This window comes from Cynocephalus volans, chromosome 14 (assembly GCF_027409185.1).
Source record: "Cynocephalus volans isolate mCynVol1 chromosome 14, mCynVol1.pri, whole genome shotgun sequence".
NCBI lineage: Eukaryota > Metazoa > Chordata > Mammalia > Dermoptera > Cynocephalidae > Cynocephalus > Cynocephalus volans.
Window position 1 is genome coordinate 102,086,069 of NC_084473.1, and position 19,565 is coordinate 102,105,633.

Here is a 19,565-nt window from a genome sequence, read left to right on the forward strand (position 1 = left end):
AGTGAAAGAAAATGGGCAATAAATACAGGTGGTGGGCTTCAGCACACAGGAAGGACAGCCTTCAGCAGGGGTGTCCAGACACCACTGTGACAAGGGGGGAGGCTGGTCGCAGCATAGGTAGCTGGGGACGCTTTCTTCTGAGTGAGTCTGCTTTTCTCAGTGAAGTAAGAAGGAAGGTAATTTGTCACCTGAGACTGTGGAAAGGGGAGGAGGTCCTGGAGAGTGGAGAAGAAGGGTATGAAATATACCCTCTCAGGCGGGGAAGGGCATCCACTTGGGATGTGGAGTATGTTGCCAGGTGGCACCGGGGGCCAGCTGGAAGCTAGCACACAGAGATGTCACATGGGACTGGCAGCCCCAGGCAGGCGTGGAATAGGTGAGAGCTGGATTCACCCAGAGCTGGGGCATGGAGGAGGGAAAGTAGTATTTATGAGGGTTTTTTTTTTCTGATTATAAAAATAGTAGAAATCCTAAACACGGAGGAAAGTTCTTAACATTTTTGCTATATAATTCCTATACTTTTTAATGAAAAACATATTTGGAAAATCAAAATCTGGAACATATTATACATGCATCTTATACCTGCTTTCCCCAAACTTTTACTATATGTTTGCTATATATTTTCGTGCTGTGCTACCAGGTTTTTTAAATGCCTTCTTTTAAAAAAATTTTTATTGAATCATAATTGATTATACATATTTTGGGGGTTCAGCATTGCTATATGTTGATCAAATCAATATTACTTGCATATATATTGTTACAAATCACAATTATTCTTTATGCCCCTTGTCCAATCTCTCCCCATCCCCCTCTCCCTCCCCCCACCCCCTCTAATTACCCTAGATTTCTTCTCTCCTTCTGAAAGAATAATGGTTACTCTGTTGATTTGTTGCTTAGATGATCTGTCCAATGCTGAGAGGTGTGATCAGGTTTCCCAATATTATCACAGAGCAGCTGCTTCTTCTGTCACTCTGGAATGGGCTTTGTGGAGAGAGACATCTTCTTTTCTTTATCTCTGCTGGTGACTCTCCTTGTGTCAATGGACTCCATGGACCATCTGCATGGTGGTTGTGGCATCTAGCCGCTTTCACAGCAGCCATCGTTATTGTGGTGGCTATGGTGGGCCACCCACACGGAGGTGATGTTTTTGGCATGCTTCTTACTTAGTTGCTGGTGGCTCCCAGATCCATGCCTCAGGACCGCAGGCAGGCCCCATGGTATTGGTAGTATATGCCTGGTTGGGGGGGAGGGTCTGGTCCCTGGCTCCATGCCTCAGGATCCTGGGCAGGCCCCATGGTGCTGATGGTGTGCCTGATTGTGGGAGGATTAAATGCCTTCTTGGTCCTTTTGGTAGTCATGTCAGACTCTTGATCTGACATCCCAAGTGTTCTTGACCTGTGTTGCTGAGTTTTGTCTCACCCGAGTCAAAGGTAAAAATAATTGCACTTGGCATTGCGTGAAGGACTTGGAGCGAGGGCTGTGGTGGGTGCAGGAGGGCTGGGGGGTCAGGACCAAGCCTAGAGAGAGAGACTGCACAGTGGCAGGAGAAGGCGCCTGTATTCTTGGAGGGGATGTGTTTTCAGGGGATGGACACTGTCACACTATTTTACTTGCCTGTAATCCTGTGACGACTGGGCCAATTGTCGAGCTAGGGCTACATCTGGAGCTCACAGACCCCTCAAGCTGCTTGTCCAGACTGTGTCACAAACCCTTCATGCCAGGCTGGGTCCCCAGACCCCTCACACACAGGTCTGTGAGCTAGGTAACCAGCAAAAAGGTCCTTGGAGCCGCAGGTTCGAGAGCATGGCCGCATGCAGCGGATGCCTGAGGCTGTCAATGCCAGCCAAGTGGTGGTGCTGCCCATGTGCACTAACTCCACCCACACACAACTTATTTACAAAGAATGCCCTGCACCACCCCCAACCGAACCTAAGGCGAGGGGGCCTGATTAAATTATTTTATTTTCCCAACAGACACTGTGAGGAATATGTCAGGCAACCAGCAAAAGATGTTATTTAAAAGCATTGCCTAGGACAAGGGCCAGCATAGTAGAGATCCAGTACCATAAGGCTCACAGCATAGCTCCTTGGCTTTCTTCAATGACGTGTGACCCAGGAGCTGAGCTAGACTCAGCACAGGAGAAGTCTGAAAGTATTTCTATATTGTGGTCACCGTAAGAATAAAAAAAAAAAAAACCAGTCCCCACCTTTTTATTTTGTAAAGGATTCATGTGTAAATGTACAGAAAGTGAGCTGTGGATGCTGGTTGTGAGAAATCAGCCACATAGGCCCTGGGACTGGGGTGGGAGTATTCAAGATGAGCCCGGAGCATATGGTGCCAGAAAGTAAGGATGTGCCCCCAAAACAAATGCATGCAGACTCACAGTGATGGTGATCTGTCAGAGGGACGCAGGAGCCAACTATAAAAGCTCCTGATAGCCAAAGCTAGAACAGCTTAAGCAACAAAGAAAAGTAAGTAGAGTTGGATTACAGCCCAAAGGATAAAATAAACTTCTATAAATTCATACTGATATAAATGATAGAATAGGTTAATAAATGGAAGAAGAGACATAAGTCTCCCATACAGAAGAATTCCACGTAATTTGTGTAGATATTCGCCGTGTAGGAGGTGGAGCATAACTCTCCACCCATAAGTGTGGGCTGTGCTCAGAGACTTCCTTCTAAATTGCACAGGATGGAAATAACTTGACAGTGGAGATACCTGACAGGTGACCAAGGTCAACCCCAACAGTGACAAGTCACATTGACAGTGTGTGCCCTTGATGTGATCTGCTATGGTGAGGATGCACACTGCTGTGGTCTTCCTCCCAAAGCCACAACCCCATGTGATCATGAGAAACACATCAGATGGATCCCAGCCAAGGGACATCCTGCAAAATTCCTGACTGTACTCCTCAGAACAGGGAACGTCTGAGAACTGTCAGAGCCGAGAGGAGGCCAGGAAGACAGGACATCTAAGTATAATGTGGTATCCTGGATGGGATCTTAGGACAGAAAAGGGACATTAGGGGAAAGCTAAGGACATCTGAATAAAGATGAGCTTTAGTTAATGTATGGGTATTGGCTCATTAATTGTAACAAATACACAATACTAACCTAAGATTTTAATAATAGAGAGAACTAAAGTGGTTCTAAAAAATAAAGTTTATTAAAAAATCAAGCACAGATGCTAGAAGCCTTTATTTCCTCATTCTGTCTTCTTGAGTGATAGGAAAGACATTTCTTAAAGAATTACAAATTTAAACATCTTGAGGATAGATAAATATTAGCATTTATCGTAACAAAATCATTCGTAGAGATGTGTGTGTAGTGATTAAACCCAGAATAGCCCAGGTCCCCTCCCTTGCCCTGGGGTCCCTACTGTGGACCCAGGTCCGTGAAGATCTCTGTCCCCAGGACTAGGTACAGAGGGACTTTCTATCATTTCTTCTCCCATTAAGTAGGGAAATCTAAAACATAGAGTCATGCTTAGGAATGTGGGCATAAACCATGTAAATCTGAAGAAGTAAAATGATCTTGACAGCGCAATCACATTCGTATTTGAACATTATGAGATCCAGATAATAAAGAGTGTGTTTTCTATTTCACTAGGCTTCTCATTTCAATCTTGCATGTCTCACAATTAGGCAGGGAATTGTGCATAATAAAGTGGTAAGAAAAAAGGTCAGATATTGATTAATGTAGCTGAATTCATTTGTAAGAAAGCTCATGACATATTTTGATATGTTTATGGAATAGATGTTTAAGTTATAAAAGTTACAATTACTTTTATGGTTCTGGGGAAAATATAGCAAGCAAGGCCTAATAAACCTCTAAAGATGGGGACCGACTGTTACTGGTCTCCTTTGGGAGCAGTGGGCATGTGTTGTCTGAAAATACTTCACACACTCTCCCGCTGTAAAAGAGGCCACGTTTCACCAAAGGCATCAGTGTTCATTTTCGTAGATGGGTATTTTTCCACTGTTGATATTTTTCTCTTCGCCCTGTTACCGTGATGTCTTCCAGATTGGCAGAAGGCAGTGTTGATTCTAAGTCTAGTACAGTATTTGGAATTCCATTTGTTTGCAATTGACATAATATAATAAAACTGGCTTATTAGGTTGACAGTGATTCTCCAAATGATGTCCGTCAGACATCACCTCACCTTCACAGCCTTCTTCCCAGTGTGATTGAAGTCTAAGTTGCCCAGGAGGAGGCTGAGGAAGGTTAGAAAAATGTGTGTTCAGAGGGGCTTGAGTGGTAAATTGTGTGTAAAGTACCATTTCCCAGATTGTAGCTGAAGAAACATTGTTACCAATTCTGTTTCCTGTGTGACATTTCCCAGACACTAATGAGTTGTGTTGACCTGTAGTCTAGTCTTTGGAATGCTAGCGTGTCCAGCATTTCACATGGTAAAATGACTTGCTCAGTGATGAACTCCTGAAAACTGGTTGATAAACTCACATTTTAAGATATTTTCCTTATCGTGGGGGTAGCCTAATCCTGGCAGTAAAGATGAATTAATGGTAGATATTCACTTAAAGCAAAAAAAGATGGTGAGGAGTGTGCCGCAGAAGACCACAGATTCATTACTATCATATGGAATTTTCTTTTTATTGAAAATTGCTATGTGCTAATAAATCCTATTGAAGATGCAATGAAAGGAAGGTTCTCTTGAGGAAGTATGTGTACCTAACACCCAACAGGATGGCTTCTGTCAAAAAACCAGAAAATAACAAGTGATGGCAAGGATGGGGAGAAAGCAGAGCCTTTGTGCACTGTGCAGGGACTGTAAGATGGTGCAGCTGCTATGGAAAACAGTATGGCAGTTCCTAAAAAAATTAAAAATAGGACTGCCATATGATCCAGCAATTTCACTTCTGGGTCTGTACTCATAAGATTGAAAGCAAGGACTTAAAGAGATACGTTCATAGCAGCACTATTCACAGTAGCCAAAAGATGGAGGCAACCCACATGCCCATCAACAGGTAAATGGATCAGTGGAATATTATTCAGCCTTAAAAAGGAAGGACACATGCTACAGCATGATGCACCTTGAAGACCTTGTGCTCAGTGGAATACTGCAGTCATAAAAATCAAACAAGCCAGTCACAGAGAGACAAATAAGTGATTCCACTTAACCGACGTATTCTACTACCTAGAGTAGTGAAATTTATAGAGACAGAAAGTTGAATGGTGGTTGCCAGGAACCGAAGGGAGGAGATAGTGGGGAGTTCTTGTTTCATGGATATACGTATTTTCAGTTTTGCAAGATGGAAAAAGTTCTGGAGATTGGTTGCACAACAATGTGAATGTACTTAATGCCACTGGACAGTACATTTAAAAATGGTAAACTTTATGTGTGTTTCACTAAAATTTTTTTTTAAAAAAAAGAAATTATGTGGTCTTATTACGTGCTTGAACTGCTGCTGAACAACACCTACTGTCATCACTGTTTAAAAAGTGGCAAATGCTGCTCTGGGGTCCTGGCATGTGTCACGTGACAGGTGGCCATGCAGGCGTGCAGTGGAGCGGGCAGCAAGAGCCCCACGTCAGGAGGAGGTGGATGAGCCCTGAGAGGGCCAGGGAGACACTCGGGGTGCAGCAGGGCAGGAGCAGGCAGCAAAGGAGGAGAAACTGCCCATGATCACCCATCCCTGTACTTAAGTATCGTTTTTCACTGGCTGGTTTTCTATAATAAACATCAACAAATACTTTAAATTTACACTTTGTAATAACTGGGCAATACCTCCTTGTCTGCAAAACGTATTCTAGTAGATGCTGTGGACACACGAAAATTTTCTCTAGGCTGGACACAAGCTGGTGTCATTAGTATTAGCCACAGTGGGCACATCAGGAACAGGGATCTGGGATGACCCCCACGACCCTTGGGTCTTTGTGTAAAACTTCCTACATAGGGTCACAGTGCTATGGCATCCCAGTTTTAGGACACTACCTTTGAGCATTAGCATGACTTTTTGTTTTTTAAGTTTTATCTCTCTTTTTTTAAATGACATATCTAATGCAGTATGTTTCTGAGTCGGTGGAAATGTACGTGACTCAGCATTATGTGGGCAGAATGGTAATGGCTGACCCTTCCCAGCAGGGTCCAGGTGCTGGCTACTTGCTGTAAACTGTCTCATTTAACCTTCACAAAGCTCTGACCCATCCACAGTCACATAAATGGAGGTCAGTGGTCAAGCACTTCCCCCAGCATCACCCAGCTGGTTGGTACGATGCTGGCTGTCTTTCTGACACTGGCCTTCTCCAACTGGGGAGGAACAGTCACAGAAGTGGTCACACCGATGGCCACAAAAGAAACCTGCACAATTCCAAAGGTGTAGAGACTTTATAGGCAGCAGATGGTCACCATTATCCAATAAAACCAGAAGACAAATCATAAAAAGATCCCCTCAAAGGTAACCTATTGAGCAAAGGTCACTGAGTCTTACCGACTGGAAGCCTGTGCCTGCAGCGTTCCCGGGCTGGGCAGGAGCCACTGGGAGAAGGTGCTCGTGCTCTGACAGCAGCGGTGGAGGCCTGCTGCCCCGCTGCACGACAGAGGGGCTGAGGAACCCAGCCCTTCATCCTGTGCTTTGTAATCAGGAAACGTTTATCTCTCACCTCATGTGGCTTTCCTTTACCCTCCCCAATAAGGTATGAAGAAATAAACAAGTCCCTTCCCAAATCATACCTGGTAGATCCTGTTTCTCCCATAGCATTTTCACTCACCAATTTATCAAAATGAAATTGAAATTCAGTTCTTGTTTATCAGCATCCCCCCCACCCCCCTTTAGGATTTGTTTTTCTAAGCAATGCAGCAAAATTCTGCTACCAAGTGACACTACCAGGCAGTAGAGAATAACAGATAAAGCCCGGGTTTTGTGATATGACACTTCTAGTGGGTTTGAATCTCAGCTCGGGTACTCTCTAGCTTTGTGGATTTGACAGAGTTACTTAATATCTCCAAGCCCTAGTTTCATCATTTAAAAAATATATCTGTATGTAAATCTATTTCAGAGGGTTGCTGTAAACATCTGATGAGCTAAGACATATAAGACGGCATCATGCGGCAGGATGTGAATGTTGCCTGCTCCTATGACAGCCATGTCCCCTGCAAGCTCTCAGATGGCATCTCTGCCTCTGTACAGAAAAAACATAGCTTAGTGTATATTTTCTCTTTTACATGTAGTGTATGTTTGTGTCTTTGGCAAGTAGTAAGACCTTGACTCTTGTCACAGCTTAATTAACTTATTGAATTGGAACAGCCACTAGATTCCATATTGTGTCCTGGTTAAAGCTGAAGTGTATTAGCTGTAATTAGTGATACTGCTTGTAAAAAGCCACCAACTGGCCTTCCTGTTCTCCCACAGGATACCACAGGCTCCTGCCAACTCCTGTCAAATTAGTTGGCATCTGGCAAGTCTTTTTATCTACAACACAACTTAAAATTTTGACTAAGAATTTATAAAGCATTTTAGTTGCTTCTGATACTGTTTCATGGGTAAGTCTCCTTAATGCAAGTGTACTATTTTTAAATATTTGCAAATATACACCAAGGGAGGAAAATATTATAAATAGAGGAAAACAAAGAAAGTATTCCTTTCTTTGGACCGACCTTAGCATAATTACTCACCTCATCCATTTCCCACTGCTGCTGTAGTAACTTGCCACAAACTCAGTGGCTTAAAACAACACATATCTCCTACCTTACAGTTCTCGAAGTCACAAGTGCAACACAGGTCTCACTGGGCTAAAATTGTCGGCAGGGCCGCGTTCCTTCTCGAAGCTCTAGAAAATAATCTGTGTCCTTGTCTTTTCCGGCTTCTGGAGACTGTCCTCATCCCCTCCTTGGCAGCAGTGTAGCATCTTTAAATGGTGGACTCTTCTGCCTCCCTCTCCCACTTATAAGTTCCTTTGTGATTACACTGGGCCCTCCTGGATAATCCAGAGTCATCTCCCCATCTCACGGGGAGCTGATTAGCAACATTAATTCCCCTTTACCATTTAATCTAACATAGTCACAGGTCATGGATATCAGGATGTGGACATCTTTGCTGGGCTCTTATTCTGCCTCCCACATCTACTAAAAGCCTACATTTGGGTGAGTTTCCATAAGCTGGTTGATTAGATTTTTCCCTGAAGGAGCAAGATATTGCGAAGAAAAAAATCCTGAAGACCCGTAGTGAAGTAGATCACGTATTATTTGAATAATTCGGACTGTGTATTGAAAATCAAGGTAGAGATGACAGTTTTTTCTTCATAGAGTCTCAGTTTCTTCTTCCACCTTCTTAACTCTTTAACCAATTACACTTGTTCTTCAATATCCTCGGGGAATGGGTTCCAGGAACCCCCCACGGGTGCCAAATCCGTAGGTGCTGAACTTCCTTATATAAAATTGTGTAGTATTTGCATATAACCTATGCACATTCTCTGTATACTTTAAATCATCTCTAGATTACTTATAATACCTAATACAATGTAAATGATGTATAAATAGCTGTTATGCTGTATTTGTCTTTTAATTTGTATTATTTTTTAATTATATATTAAAAATATTTTTAATCTGTAATTGACTAAATCCTTGGTTGCAGAACCCACAGATATGGAAGGCCAACTGTACTTGCTCATAAGCACATGTATTTTGCTATGTCTCTATGTACATGAGCACATAATGTATTTTTCTGAAATTTCAAGTTAATATCCTAGAAGTAAAATGTTAGACTTGTTTTGCCTATTTATCTGTGCATGTATTTTGAACTCAGTTTAAGAAATCATATTCCCTCCATCTAAGGTTTATATTGCAAAGTGGGACTGGCAATTTTTAAAGCTGTATGGCTCTGGTCTTCTCTGCAATTGGTTAGTTGATAACAAGGGTGAGTGAAGCAGATGTCTGCCTTCTCCTTGAGCTTTCCAGTAAACCAGGTGGCTGAAGCTCAAACAGTCATTGTCAACACATAATGAGTCCTCCTAGACAATAAGTTAAGTGAATAGGTCTTCTCAGGTGGTCCTAAATGCTCTTAAGGAAGTAAAGAAAGAGACCTGGACAGTGATACTGAATTCGATGGAGAGGTTATCACTGAGGAGGTGCTGCTGGGCTCAGGCTTGAATCACTAGGAGAGCAGATACCAGGTCTGTCTTGCTCACCAAGGAACCCTGGTGCCTTGGAGAAATGCCTGGTGCACAGAAAGTGTTCAGTAAATCCTAGCTGAACGAAGGAAGAGGTGGACAGAACATGGCTCCACCTGATGTGTCTGAAGTGCCCTGCAGTGTTCAGAGGGTTGTAATTATGACCACAGTCATTTTTGAGTCTCTCTGCTGTACTGGGCAGCATGCTTGCTCGGGGCTTTCTTCACAAGCTCCTGAGTAAAGTGTTGTTATTACCCTATGCCGTCAAAGAGGCAGCTGGGCTAAGATGGCATAGCAGGACTCCATCCTATGACTGTATGACACTAAACCCTACCCTCTTAAACACTACCTTATCGTGCCTCTCCTGAGCATTGTGAGTATCTTGAGAGGCAAGTATAGTTATTTCTATTTTACAGAATAAGCTGAAGTCAGAGGTGGCATATATAATGGTTCAGCTAAGCTTAGAATCTCAGACCCTTGACTCATCTTCCATGTGCTGTAGACCAAGTGGTCCAGCTTGGTCCCCATGATCTCTTTGGAAATATCTGTGACATTTTAGGGTATTGTAGAAACACTGGCTATTTTGAGGAGTGGGTAATCCAGCAAGATACAGTTAACAGACTCCTTTTTAGGAAGAAAATAGGGTCCTAGAATAGGATTGAAATTACTTAGGGGTTAGTGAAAACTGTTGAGTGAAGAAAGTTTTTACAGCTGTTCTGTCTGGTTTTAAATCTTTTTCAGTTCTCTTAGAGTTATTTTGTCTAGCATAACTTGGGATTCTTACGAGGCTCTTCAGATGTCAGTAGTCAGTCAGCTAGAATGCATTTTTACAGATTCCTTCAGTCGGGGCTCTCCCATGTTAGAGGTTTGTCAGTCTGTATGTCTAATTTGATTGTGGAATGATGACCCATCTCTTGTCTCCCTGTTCCAATCCGTCCCACTCCTTGGGGAATTATCCCTAACTGAAAACAGCACGCGCTCCCCTGGGCTCCTGATACTCGGCTGCCGGGTGTTAGGTTCAGCGAGATGGAGGAGAGAGAGAGAGAGACCCAGGACAGGCGCCCTTTCAGCCGAGAAGCTTTATTCCACCAGCATGGAGGAGAGACTGAGTCAGGTCACCTCCCCTGAATAAAGGAAAGCAAGACGACTATAAGACTTGGAGGGTTCTGCAGAGCAGTGGGCAATTTCGAAGTCAGTGGTCTGCAAGGTGCCACAGCCCTTGAGGTCCTGTGACATCTGGTGGGTGCGGGCACAGGCTTCTAAGCATTCTTTCCGGCCCAGCCCAATTGCCTTTCGCTGGCCCTGAGGCCTAGTACCGAGGCCGCGGGGTGCAGCCTGGGCTCCTGCCCCAAGCACGAGAGCTGCGCTAGAACGGCTGCCCGTGGCCTTCCAGCCCAGGTGGCAGAGACCAAGGATAAGGGGATCCTGAGGGCAGGGCCCGGCGGCCACCTGAGTGACGAGCCACTGACTGCGCTCGCGCACAACCCAGCGTCACGTGCGGGAGACAGGCGGCTGCTGGGCCGCTCCCACCCGGGGCCGGTTCCAGCGGGCGTGGGGCTTCAGCCGGGGAAGGGCTTAGGGATTGGTTGACCTTTAACTGCGGAAGCGGGTTAGTCCAGTGGGGCTGGTCTTGATTGGCCGGTGTTTTGAAGCGCTGGAGTGAAGCGGTCTTTGGTTGGCTGGCCCTCGGGTGAGGAAGTTGTTGATTGGCGGACTGTACTCCCGTGAGGCAGCTGTTGATTGGCTGTCTATCTGAAGGCGGGTGGTATTGATTGGCTCATCTGTGTAGATGGGAGGCGGTTCGAATCTGTTAGAATAGCCTTACGACCCATTGCTGTGGCCCAGGAACAGCCCGTCCTTTCAGAGGTGTGTGGGAACTGTTAATTTTCGCCTGTGCCGGACTCACAGACTTCCTGGGTGGCATGTGCCTGTCAGACGACAGACCACACACGAGACCCCGCCCACCCTGCCCCACACGTGGGCGTGGGACCTCAGATTTGGGGTCGACAGACCTGGGCCCCAATCCTGACTCCATCGTTGCTCAAGCCGCTTAGCCTCTGCGGTCTTCAGTCCCCTCAAGGATGGCACCTCCCCGAAAGGTGGGTGTTCTTGAGAACAGACGCGTTGACGTGGGCCAGTGCCCACCGGTCCCCCGCTTCACCTCCTGAGCCAGACGCCTCGGTCGCCCCGGGACCCAGGGACCCAGGGACCCAGGGAAGCGTCGCGTCCCTCTGACCCGGCCTTCCCCTCTGAGGCCTGTCAGAGTCCCTGCGCGAGCTGTGACAACTTGTGATGCGCAGACGTCACGCACAGAGGCTATGCTGTGGCTGGTTGTGGTAGGGCCCAGCCTCCGATGCTTTGTAAAGCACCTGTGTGATGTTCAGTGTGCGTTGAAAGCGACCGTGCCCAGCCAGCTCTTGACTGTTGTCTGTGCAGTAGAAAATAAATGACTTCGATTGGCTGGATCTTGAATGATCTCAAGTGATGGGCTGTTCATGTTAAAAAACCGTTTGAAAATTGTGTGCTTAAGAAACAAACCTGATATTCAAATGGAGTATTCCGTGAGCCCCGTTCCTGTGACTGCAGTTGTTGCTCTTCTTGCTGTTATTAAAAAAAGAAAAACTGCCTGTATGACTTTAAAAAATCTAATGTGACATAAAGGTCAGGTTGGTGAGCCACGTGGTATGGACTTAAGATTTTCTGAGAGTAGATAACAACACTGTCTCGAGTTTTGAAATGGCTTTATGTAAACTTGTGCACATTATGCATAAGGTTTACCAAGCATTTACTTCTTCCTAATAGGTTCTTTATCTCTAAGTCTGGAAGTTAATTCTTGAAAGAGGAGAACATGTATTATTTATAAATTTCCGTAGAACCTAGTACGAAGTATCTTATTATTTAAAAATGGTGTTCGTGCTTGCATGGAGGTAGTGTGCGTAAGTTCCCTCTGAAGTCAGGTCTGTAAAATAATGAGAACTCCCCTCATTAGAGAGGAAATGGGTTTTGGTTAACAGTCTTTCCATCATTTCATTCTTTTTAGCTTGGGAGAAATGTCTACTCAGTTGAAAGACTGAATATTGAACTTTTCTACTGAAAGAATACTGTCCCATCTAAGAAGTGTGCACTTGCTGAAATAATTGGTAACTATGTTCATTTTAGTTATTCAGGTACACTTTTGCTATTTATTACTTCCAAAATTGACTTAACTAGTTATATGAGTATAATACTCATATACTATATTTGCTGCTGTTTTAATAAACTTTATTTCGCAACAATTTGATATTCCATTCACCTTTGATGTACACTGTATGTGTCTTGACAAATGTATGATGACATGTGTCCACCATTATAATATTAATCAGAGTAGTTTCGCTGCCCTAAAGATGCTCTGGGCTTCACCTTTTCATTTCTCCCTCCCTCCTTCTCCTGGCAACCACCGGTCTTATTACTGTCTCCATAGATTTGCCTTTTTCAGAATGTCATTTAGCTGGATTTCACCAGTGTTTCCACTAATTTCCATTTTGTTTCATGATCCAGTCCAAGATACCACAGTGCATTTGTACTACATTAATTTTAATTTTAATTTATAGGAGTAGTTTGGGTGTGTTGTATTAAATATGTTCATGAAACTCAGCATATCCTAGGAAAATGAATTTAAACATACCAGCTGTAGGGAGCTGGTGTTACTTAATCAAATGTACACATTTAATTATAACATTGTTATTTAGAATTTTTTGCAAGTTTGCTTTTGTTTGGGTTTTTAACATATGATTTGTTTCATGAGGTTGTTGTGTCTAAACAAAATACTAAAGCTTGTTGAAAGAAAGTCGTTTTAAGGTTGAGCATTTCAAGACGCAGGAGAACACTGCAGAGTTGTAATAAAATCTGTGAATGCCTAATTTTTCAAATTGGTACCAAGGATGGAGTGTTCAGGTGGTTCTCTAATGAGCATCTCCAATGTTTTGCTGGCAGAAGGACTCCATGAAAGATGACAGAAGAAGTTATTGTTATAGCCAAGTGGGACTACACTGCCCAGCAGGACCAGGAGCTGGACATTAAGAAGCATGAGCGCCTGTGGCTGCTGGATGACTCCAAGACATGGTGGCGGGTGAGGAACGCGGCCAACAGGACGGGCTATGTGCCGTCCAACTACGTGGAGCGGAAGAACAGCCTGAAGAAGGGCTCCCTTGTGAAGAACCTGAAGGACACACTGGGTGAGTGTCCACACCCTGGGATCCGGACAATAGCTAGGCCACCTCCTGCTGAGGAGAGAGGGAGCCTGTGCATTTCAAGGGGAGGTGGTTCATCTTTCTAGTTTGTTTGCTTTTTTTAAAAAAATGGTATTTTACATACTAACATCTTCCTAGTTGTCTTTTTGCAAACCTCTGAGAATTAAGAGATCAAGATGGAGGAATATGATGTTTGCATTTCCTGGAGATTTCAGAGCTTGGAGTCTTATGTAAGGTGACAGTGCTGTGTGCTTTGTACCCCTGCACAGGTGTCTGTCTTCTTGCATCAGAATTCTAGAGGATCCTGAAATGGAATCCACCTCCAAAAGCATCCCCAGCTCCACCTGCGTCATTCCATCAACAATCCTGTCTGTCTGGCCTTTATGCATACTGAAGGAGACAGCAAAAGCATTTTTTTCTCTCTCTGAGACTGATGACGTCACACCCACAGTCTCGGGCACTGTTAGCTCAGGTGGCAGCTTGGGCGAGCAGCTGTGTGACGTCAGAGGCCTTCGGGGGTCACTCGGGGGACCTGAGCTGAGCTCAGTCATCATGTTGTCTAGCTTCCTCCCTGTGCCTCTTTTCTTCTCTGGTGTCAGGACACAGCAAATGCCACCCCGAGTTAGGAGAGGTTAATGGTATACAGTCCTCCCTTCATGTGCACATGGCACTTACTTGCAAGAGTTGCTGCTTTGGACTGTCTGAGGACATCATTATGAGGGCTTTTCTGAAGGATGATCTGATCTGACATTTAACAATCGCTGTTACCTCCTTATATGAATACAGTGTCGTTTGTACTTGGGACTGTTGGTTATCACTTAAGGGTTTGCTATCAAAATGTCAGTATTATCACCTGTGCTACATTTACATAGGTCTTTTCTTTTTATTTCTAACAAGAGAATTTGACTTTTCAAGATTGCATAAAATCAAAGATGAAGATTTTGCAACACCACATTTAGTGTATAATTTTCTTTTCAGTTTTCCCATGCATTCCTCATCCCTCCGTCCCCGAAATGAAACAAATCTCTTTTTTAAAAAATTACTTAATGCCTTTATTTATTGGGTGCTATTTTTGTGTTATGAAGTAGGTTATTCCCCTGTTTTTGAGAGAGAAATAAGACACAGGACTTTGTATGAGTCACAACAGGTCACTGGCCATCATAGATTCTGAGGATGATGTAGAAATTCCAGTTTTCAAAAAAAAAAAAAAGAAATTCCAGTTTTCATTAGCATATCAGTTCTTTTTCCACTAAACTTTCTCCCCTTTATGTTTTTTTTAAACTACATGAGCATGTCACTTGAAAGAAACACTGTTGTTCTATGCTTGTAATCCTTAATTAACTGTGGTAAAGAAATGAGGGTAGCTGAATAGGTAAATACATACTTTAAGATTGCCCTGAGCTTAATTTTATTTATTTTTTTCAATTTCAGCCTCTCACCAAAGTCCCTTCTTTTTAATGATGCTAAACATTGTTGACTTGTTTTGTCTTCTTTTTATGACCCTTTTTATATATTCTCAGGATTCCAGGAAAGCATGAAATGTCCAGAGATTCATGGGAGGTAGAGTAAGGAGAACAGGAACTCTGGGTTATCTGGAAATTCTCTCGGATAACTTGTCATTTTTCTTCAGTGTTTTTAGAAGGAGAAAAGACAAAGCCCCAATTTGGAACTATGTACTATATCTTTGCCCATGTGTTTAGAGTTTTCATGAACAGCTGTCGTGTGCCCTGGTGCTGGGATGAATCAGCCGCTCGTCCTCGGGCCAGTGCGGGGCCCTACCTTGGCCCTGCCAGATATCCACCCAGCTCTGCTGGAACACTTTGACTTTGAGTTGGCCAATTCCATTTTTGGAGAACACGATTGTTAGAAAGCTCTTCCTTAAATAGACTCCAGTTTTTGCATTTCTTTAAACTTCCTTCCCTTGGCTCTTATTTTGTCCTCTAAGTCTGCGCTGAGTGAATCTCCTCTTGTGGAATGACAGCTCTCCTTTTGGCTTCCGTCTTAATTCTGGCTCACAGTTCTTTGGAAATATTTGTACAAAGCATTACATATTGTAAATATATAGATAAAATTATGTTTTGAACATCCATATTATTAGTAGCAGTGGATATTCATAGGGCAAAGGTCGTTGGGGTTCATTATGCCCTTCATCAGGGAGGAGTGTCCCATTTTTAGTATATCTTTTTTGTTTTGGTGTGTTTGTCATGCTCACCTGAAGGCTTGATTGGGTTGGAGAAAAAGGGACCTTGTTATATCAGCATGAGTTTTCTATTGTCCTACTGAGTAGGATGACACATGGCCCCTAACAAGAAATCACCATCTGTAGTGACTTTTTTTCTCCGTAGCCTAATTTACATGCAGAGCTTGTAGACATGGTGTCGTAGCTCCTTCTGCCTCCCACTAGTCTCTTTTGCTAAAAAGATTGGAGCCAAAGTGTTCATGGTTTCCTATTTAAATATCATCACCAGTATGCCATCAGAATTATAGTATGATTTTAGACCAGTTGTGCAGCCAACAGAAATAATCTCTGTTGTGTGTTAGGAGTGAAAATAACATTGAAAACTATGTGTACATTGACTTTCTAATAACTGTTCATTGTATTATCCACATTTCTCATTTTTACTGCTTTGGAATCCACCTCATTCTAAATTCCATGGTAAGATTTCCCTGGCAGATGCCTGGTTTGGAATAAATTGGCAGTAGACTCCTCAGCAAAGTCACAGTGTTACAAATGTGTGTTTACATCTCTGATTGCAGATCACTGGAACTCTACAGGGTTGTCTCCTGCCTTCTCACACTCGTTGGCTGTACTGAAGTTGGTAGTGACCCCAATTTTGTCCTATGTGGTACTTAGTAAGAGTAAGTGGAAGAAAGGAACGAGTCCCTTTGACAGATCTCTCTCTTATGAAAGTATTAACATTCTTTCCTCTAATAATTTTTAATTGAATAAAACAGTGTGAGCTCTTATTGTCACCTGGGCAAAATATTTAAATACTGGGTCTCCTCTCATGTTCAACTTATGATCATGAAGACTCAAAGAGAACTTTTCCAGAGATGACAAGGAGCCATTGTCAAGAACTGTTTCTGCCGGCAGAATCTGGTTGAAGTTGTGAAGGGCTTAGACTTCACAGTTCTGAGCTCAGCAGTCCTGGGCCAGTCTGGCCTTGATACTGCAACCTGACTCATAAAACCCCGTGAGTAGGTGTTGTAAAAGCGCTGTGCTAAATCTTTTGAGGTAGGGAAGCTGCTCCCAGGGAGGTATTTTTCAGAGATTCTTCCTTCAATCTACTGAAGAGCAGTTTTTGTTACCACTTTGTAATACCAGCTGGAACCCACCAAAGCTCTAAAGGTTAATTCTCTTTTCTGTGGTTAACTCAGGTCCAAGTGCTGACTCACATTACCCAAAAAGTTAGAGTTCCTTTTATACCCTAATAGCATCTTCCCCAGTAGGGTTTGTTCAAAGGCACCATGCCCTTTGCTGACCACCTCCCTAGGCATCTAGAGCCAGACAGTCTGCCTCAGAGAGTGCTCCTCCAGCATTTGTCCTTGTGTTACTACACCTAAGGCCAGGTAGAAACTTGCCAGTGAATAGCACTAGAACCCCTACCTCTGTGATTCCAAACCAGGCTTGGGAGCACAGAGGCTGCTGAGAGGTGCTCACCCATATTAAATATCTATAAGATAGTCTTTGCACTGGTTTGAGCTTTTGGATAGGGAGGGGATGGCTCCTATGGGTAAAATAGACAAGGTTCTTAGAGGCATATCTGTGTTAGGACTGAGGTTGGAATTGAACTGATCAAAGACACAAAAGAGTGCAGGTGGATGGTTTCGTTATATAAAGTTCAGAAACTAATCCTTGCTAGTTAGAGTCAACCACCACAACAAAAAGCCAGAACTTTTAGAGTGCGTGGTGTAAAAATGCAAAGGCTTAGACCTTCAGGTTTAAAAGTTGCCTTTTCTTGGGAACAAGGAGAGGATGAACTGGACATCAAATTCCTATTTTTCTAAGTACACAGTAGGATGATTGCTATGATGGAGTCTAGTTGGGGTGGAGGAGAGACAGCACCCACGGGGTAGGGGGACCTTATGGAAGGTAGTTTCCAAACTCAGACTGCAGGGTGGCTGGGAGACCTCCACTGGGGATCCCATTAGGGATGAAGAGAGGTGGGGGGGGGGCCAGGAGACGAGTACACGCTGGTTCAGACAAGAGATGTGGAGGCTTGAAGTGGGGGTGGGGAGAGTAGAGGGGGGAACGGGTAGGATTGGCAGAGCCACAAAGGAGAGACAGGTGTGTAGATCAATGCCTCACTGGCTTATACAGTGGGGTAACGTGACGTTTACCAGGATGCTTCCCTCTCTCACAACTTCAACTTGTGAGGCACACTGGAAGGTGATTTTTCTCTTCCCCCTTTGCCAGGTTTCCACGCAGAGAAGCTGTGGACAGGGCCTCCAGGGCTCCATTGCTGCTCTGTGAAGGAGCGAGGGATTGTGGATCCAGAAAGAAGGGATTTGGGGCAGGCACTAAGGAGTGTCCAGCTTGGGTGGGAACCCTCCAGGCAGGCAGTGACGGTAGCAGTTTACATAGAAAGCCAGGGATCATTTTTAAAATGAGTTCTCAGTGAAAGTGAAGGATATGTATCCCACTGTTAGGGAGAAGAGAGCAATTTGAATTGCATTTACTAGTTACTTTTTACACCTTTGTCAAGTGTGATTTTAGATTTTAAATGGACTAATAAATGAATTCCCCATTTATGTAAAAAATAAAAACCTGCCTAGTTTTAACAATAGATGCTCTTACAATGTTTTTAAGCACTAGCGTCACACAATCTTTAAGGGCACCGTATACAGCCTTTACGTGTTTTGTGAAAGGAAGTATGTCCAGTGACCCCAGTTTGGACCATCTCACTCCAGGGAAGAATGCCCACATTAGGAGCTGTGTGCTGGATTGGGGGTGGAGAAGGTATCACTTTCTTTCCTGGTGTAGCTATCAACTTAAAGCTGTTGGTGCCATTTGAGTTTTACTCATTTTAAAGCACACCTGTTTTGCACAAAGAAAACTTACTGTAAGTGCTTTAGTCATGTTCAGTAGCATGCATGGAGCAAGTTATCAGAGCTATATAATGGAACAGGAGATGACAGCTGTGCCCAGGTACTAAATGCCTGTAGGGTTCACCTGCATGAATAAATGTACTAAGGGCAGCAGCTTACAATTTATACAGCACTTTGCAATTTACTCAGTGGCTTACACTTACGTGCATTTTTCATATCAATAGTAAAGACTCTAGAATTCCGCCCAGGAAATGTGGGGGCTTCAGACTGGTGGGAAGGGAGTTTGGGCCTGTGTATCATGCTAAGCATGCTGATTTCACTTAGGTTGAAAGTAACAGATTAGTAGAATAGACACGTAAGATGCTTTTGGTTACATGGTACACAAATTTATGAAAACTTCAGTTTATACGAAAATATGTAACACTGCCCCAGGCCAGCTTGGTAGTGTTCCTAATTACAAATTAGAAAATTAAGCCTGAGAGTGACTGTGTAACCTCCCTCAGTCACAGGTATGAGATCCAGAGGGAACTTCAGCTGGAACCTGAATTTTTTTCCTATATTAAGGTGACTGTCTGGATTTAGTTGTAGGTCTCTTTGTTCATTTGGTAGTACTTTGTCCCAGAGTCGGGCATTTATGGTTATGTTATATGGTTTATGTTATGTATGGTTTATGTTAGAGGAAATTTTAACAATACCAAGTTCTTCATTTTAAAGATGAAAAACTAGAGACTAACTAGCAAAACTTAAATGGTGTCCGAGGGTTAGATGGTAGTAATGTATCGATGTAAATTTCCTGATTTTGATGAATGTCTTTCTTTGTGGAAATACACACAGAGTATTAGTGATGGGAGATGGTCTTGGCAGCTTAGTCTCAAATGCTCTTTGTGCTGTTCTTGTAACTTTCTTGTATGTTAAAACAAACGGACACACCTAAGAGTGGTTTAGAGACTATCCCGGGCGTTAACTTGTAGCTGAGGAGATACGATGACTTGGGCTCCCCCGCACTGTCTGGGCATTTATAGTGTTACGTGCCTTAAAATTGGCATAAGCCTTTGAGAGACCAGAAAGGATCATCAAGTATTTGCTGTGTTGGCCCTAAAACAGGAGACTAACACCAGGTGTGAACGTGTCCAGCCAATTCTTCATCAGAATGATTCCC

General features: G+C 43.5%; 1 protein-coding gene across 3 annotated transcripts in view; it reads left to right on the forward strand.

Annotated features, from left to right (window-relative positions):
- The window catches only part of NCK2 (NCK adaptor protein 2), a 141,427-nt gene that overhangs the window by 85,348 nt on the left and 36,514 nt on the right, over nt 1-19,565 (forward strand). The window contains exons 1-2 of one of the 3 annotated variants that reach the window (XM_063078146.1): nt 12,208-12,268; nt 13,101-13,342. In XM_063078146.1, the coding sequence (XP_062934216.1) occupies nt 13,117-13,342 (226 nt within the window). In that variant the 5' untranslated portion in view covers nt 12,208-12,268; nt 13,101-13,116. Of the gene's footprint in view, nt 1-12,207; nt 12,269-13,100; nt 13,343-19,565 lie in introns of those variants that run through there. The other 2 variants (XM_063078143.1, XM_063078144.1) reach the window with 2 other exon arrangements.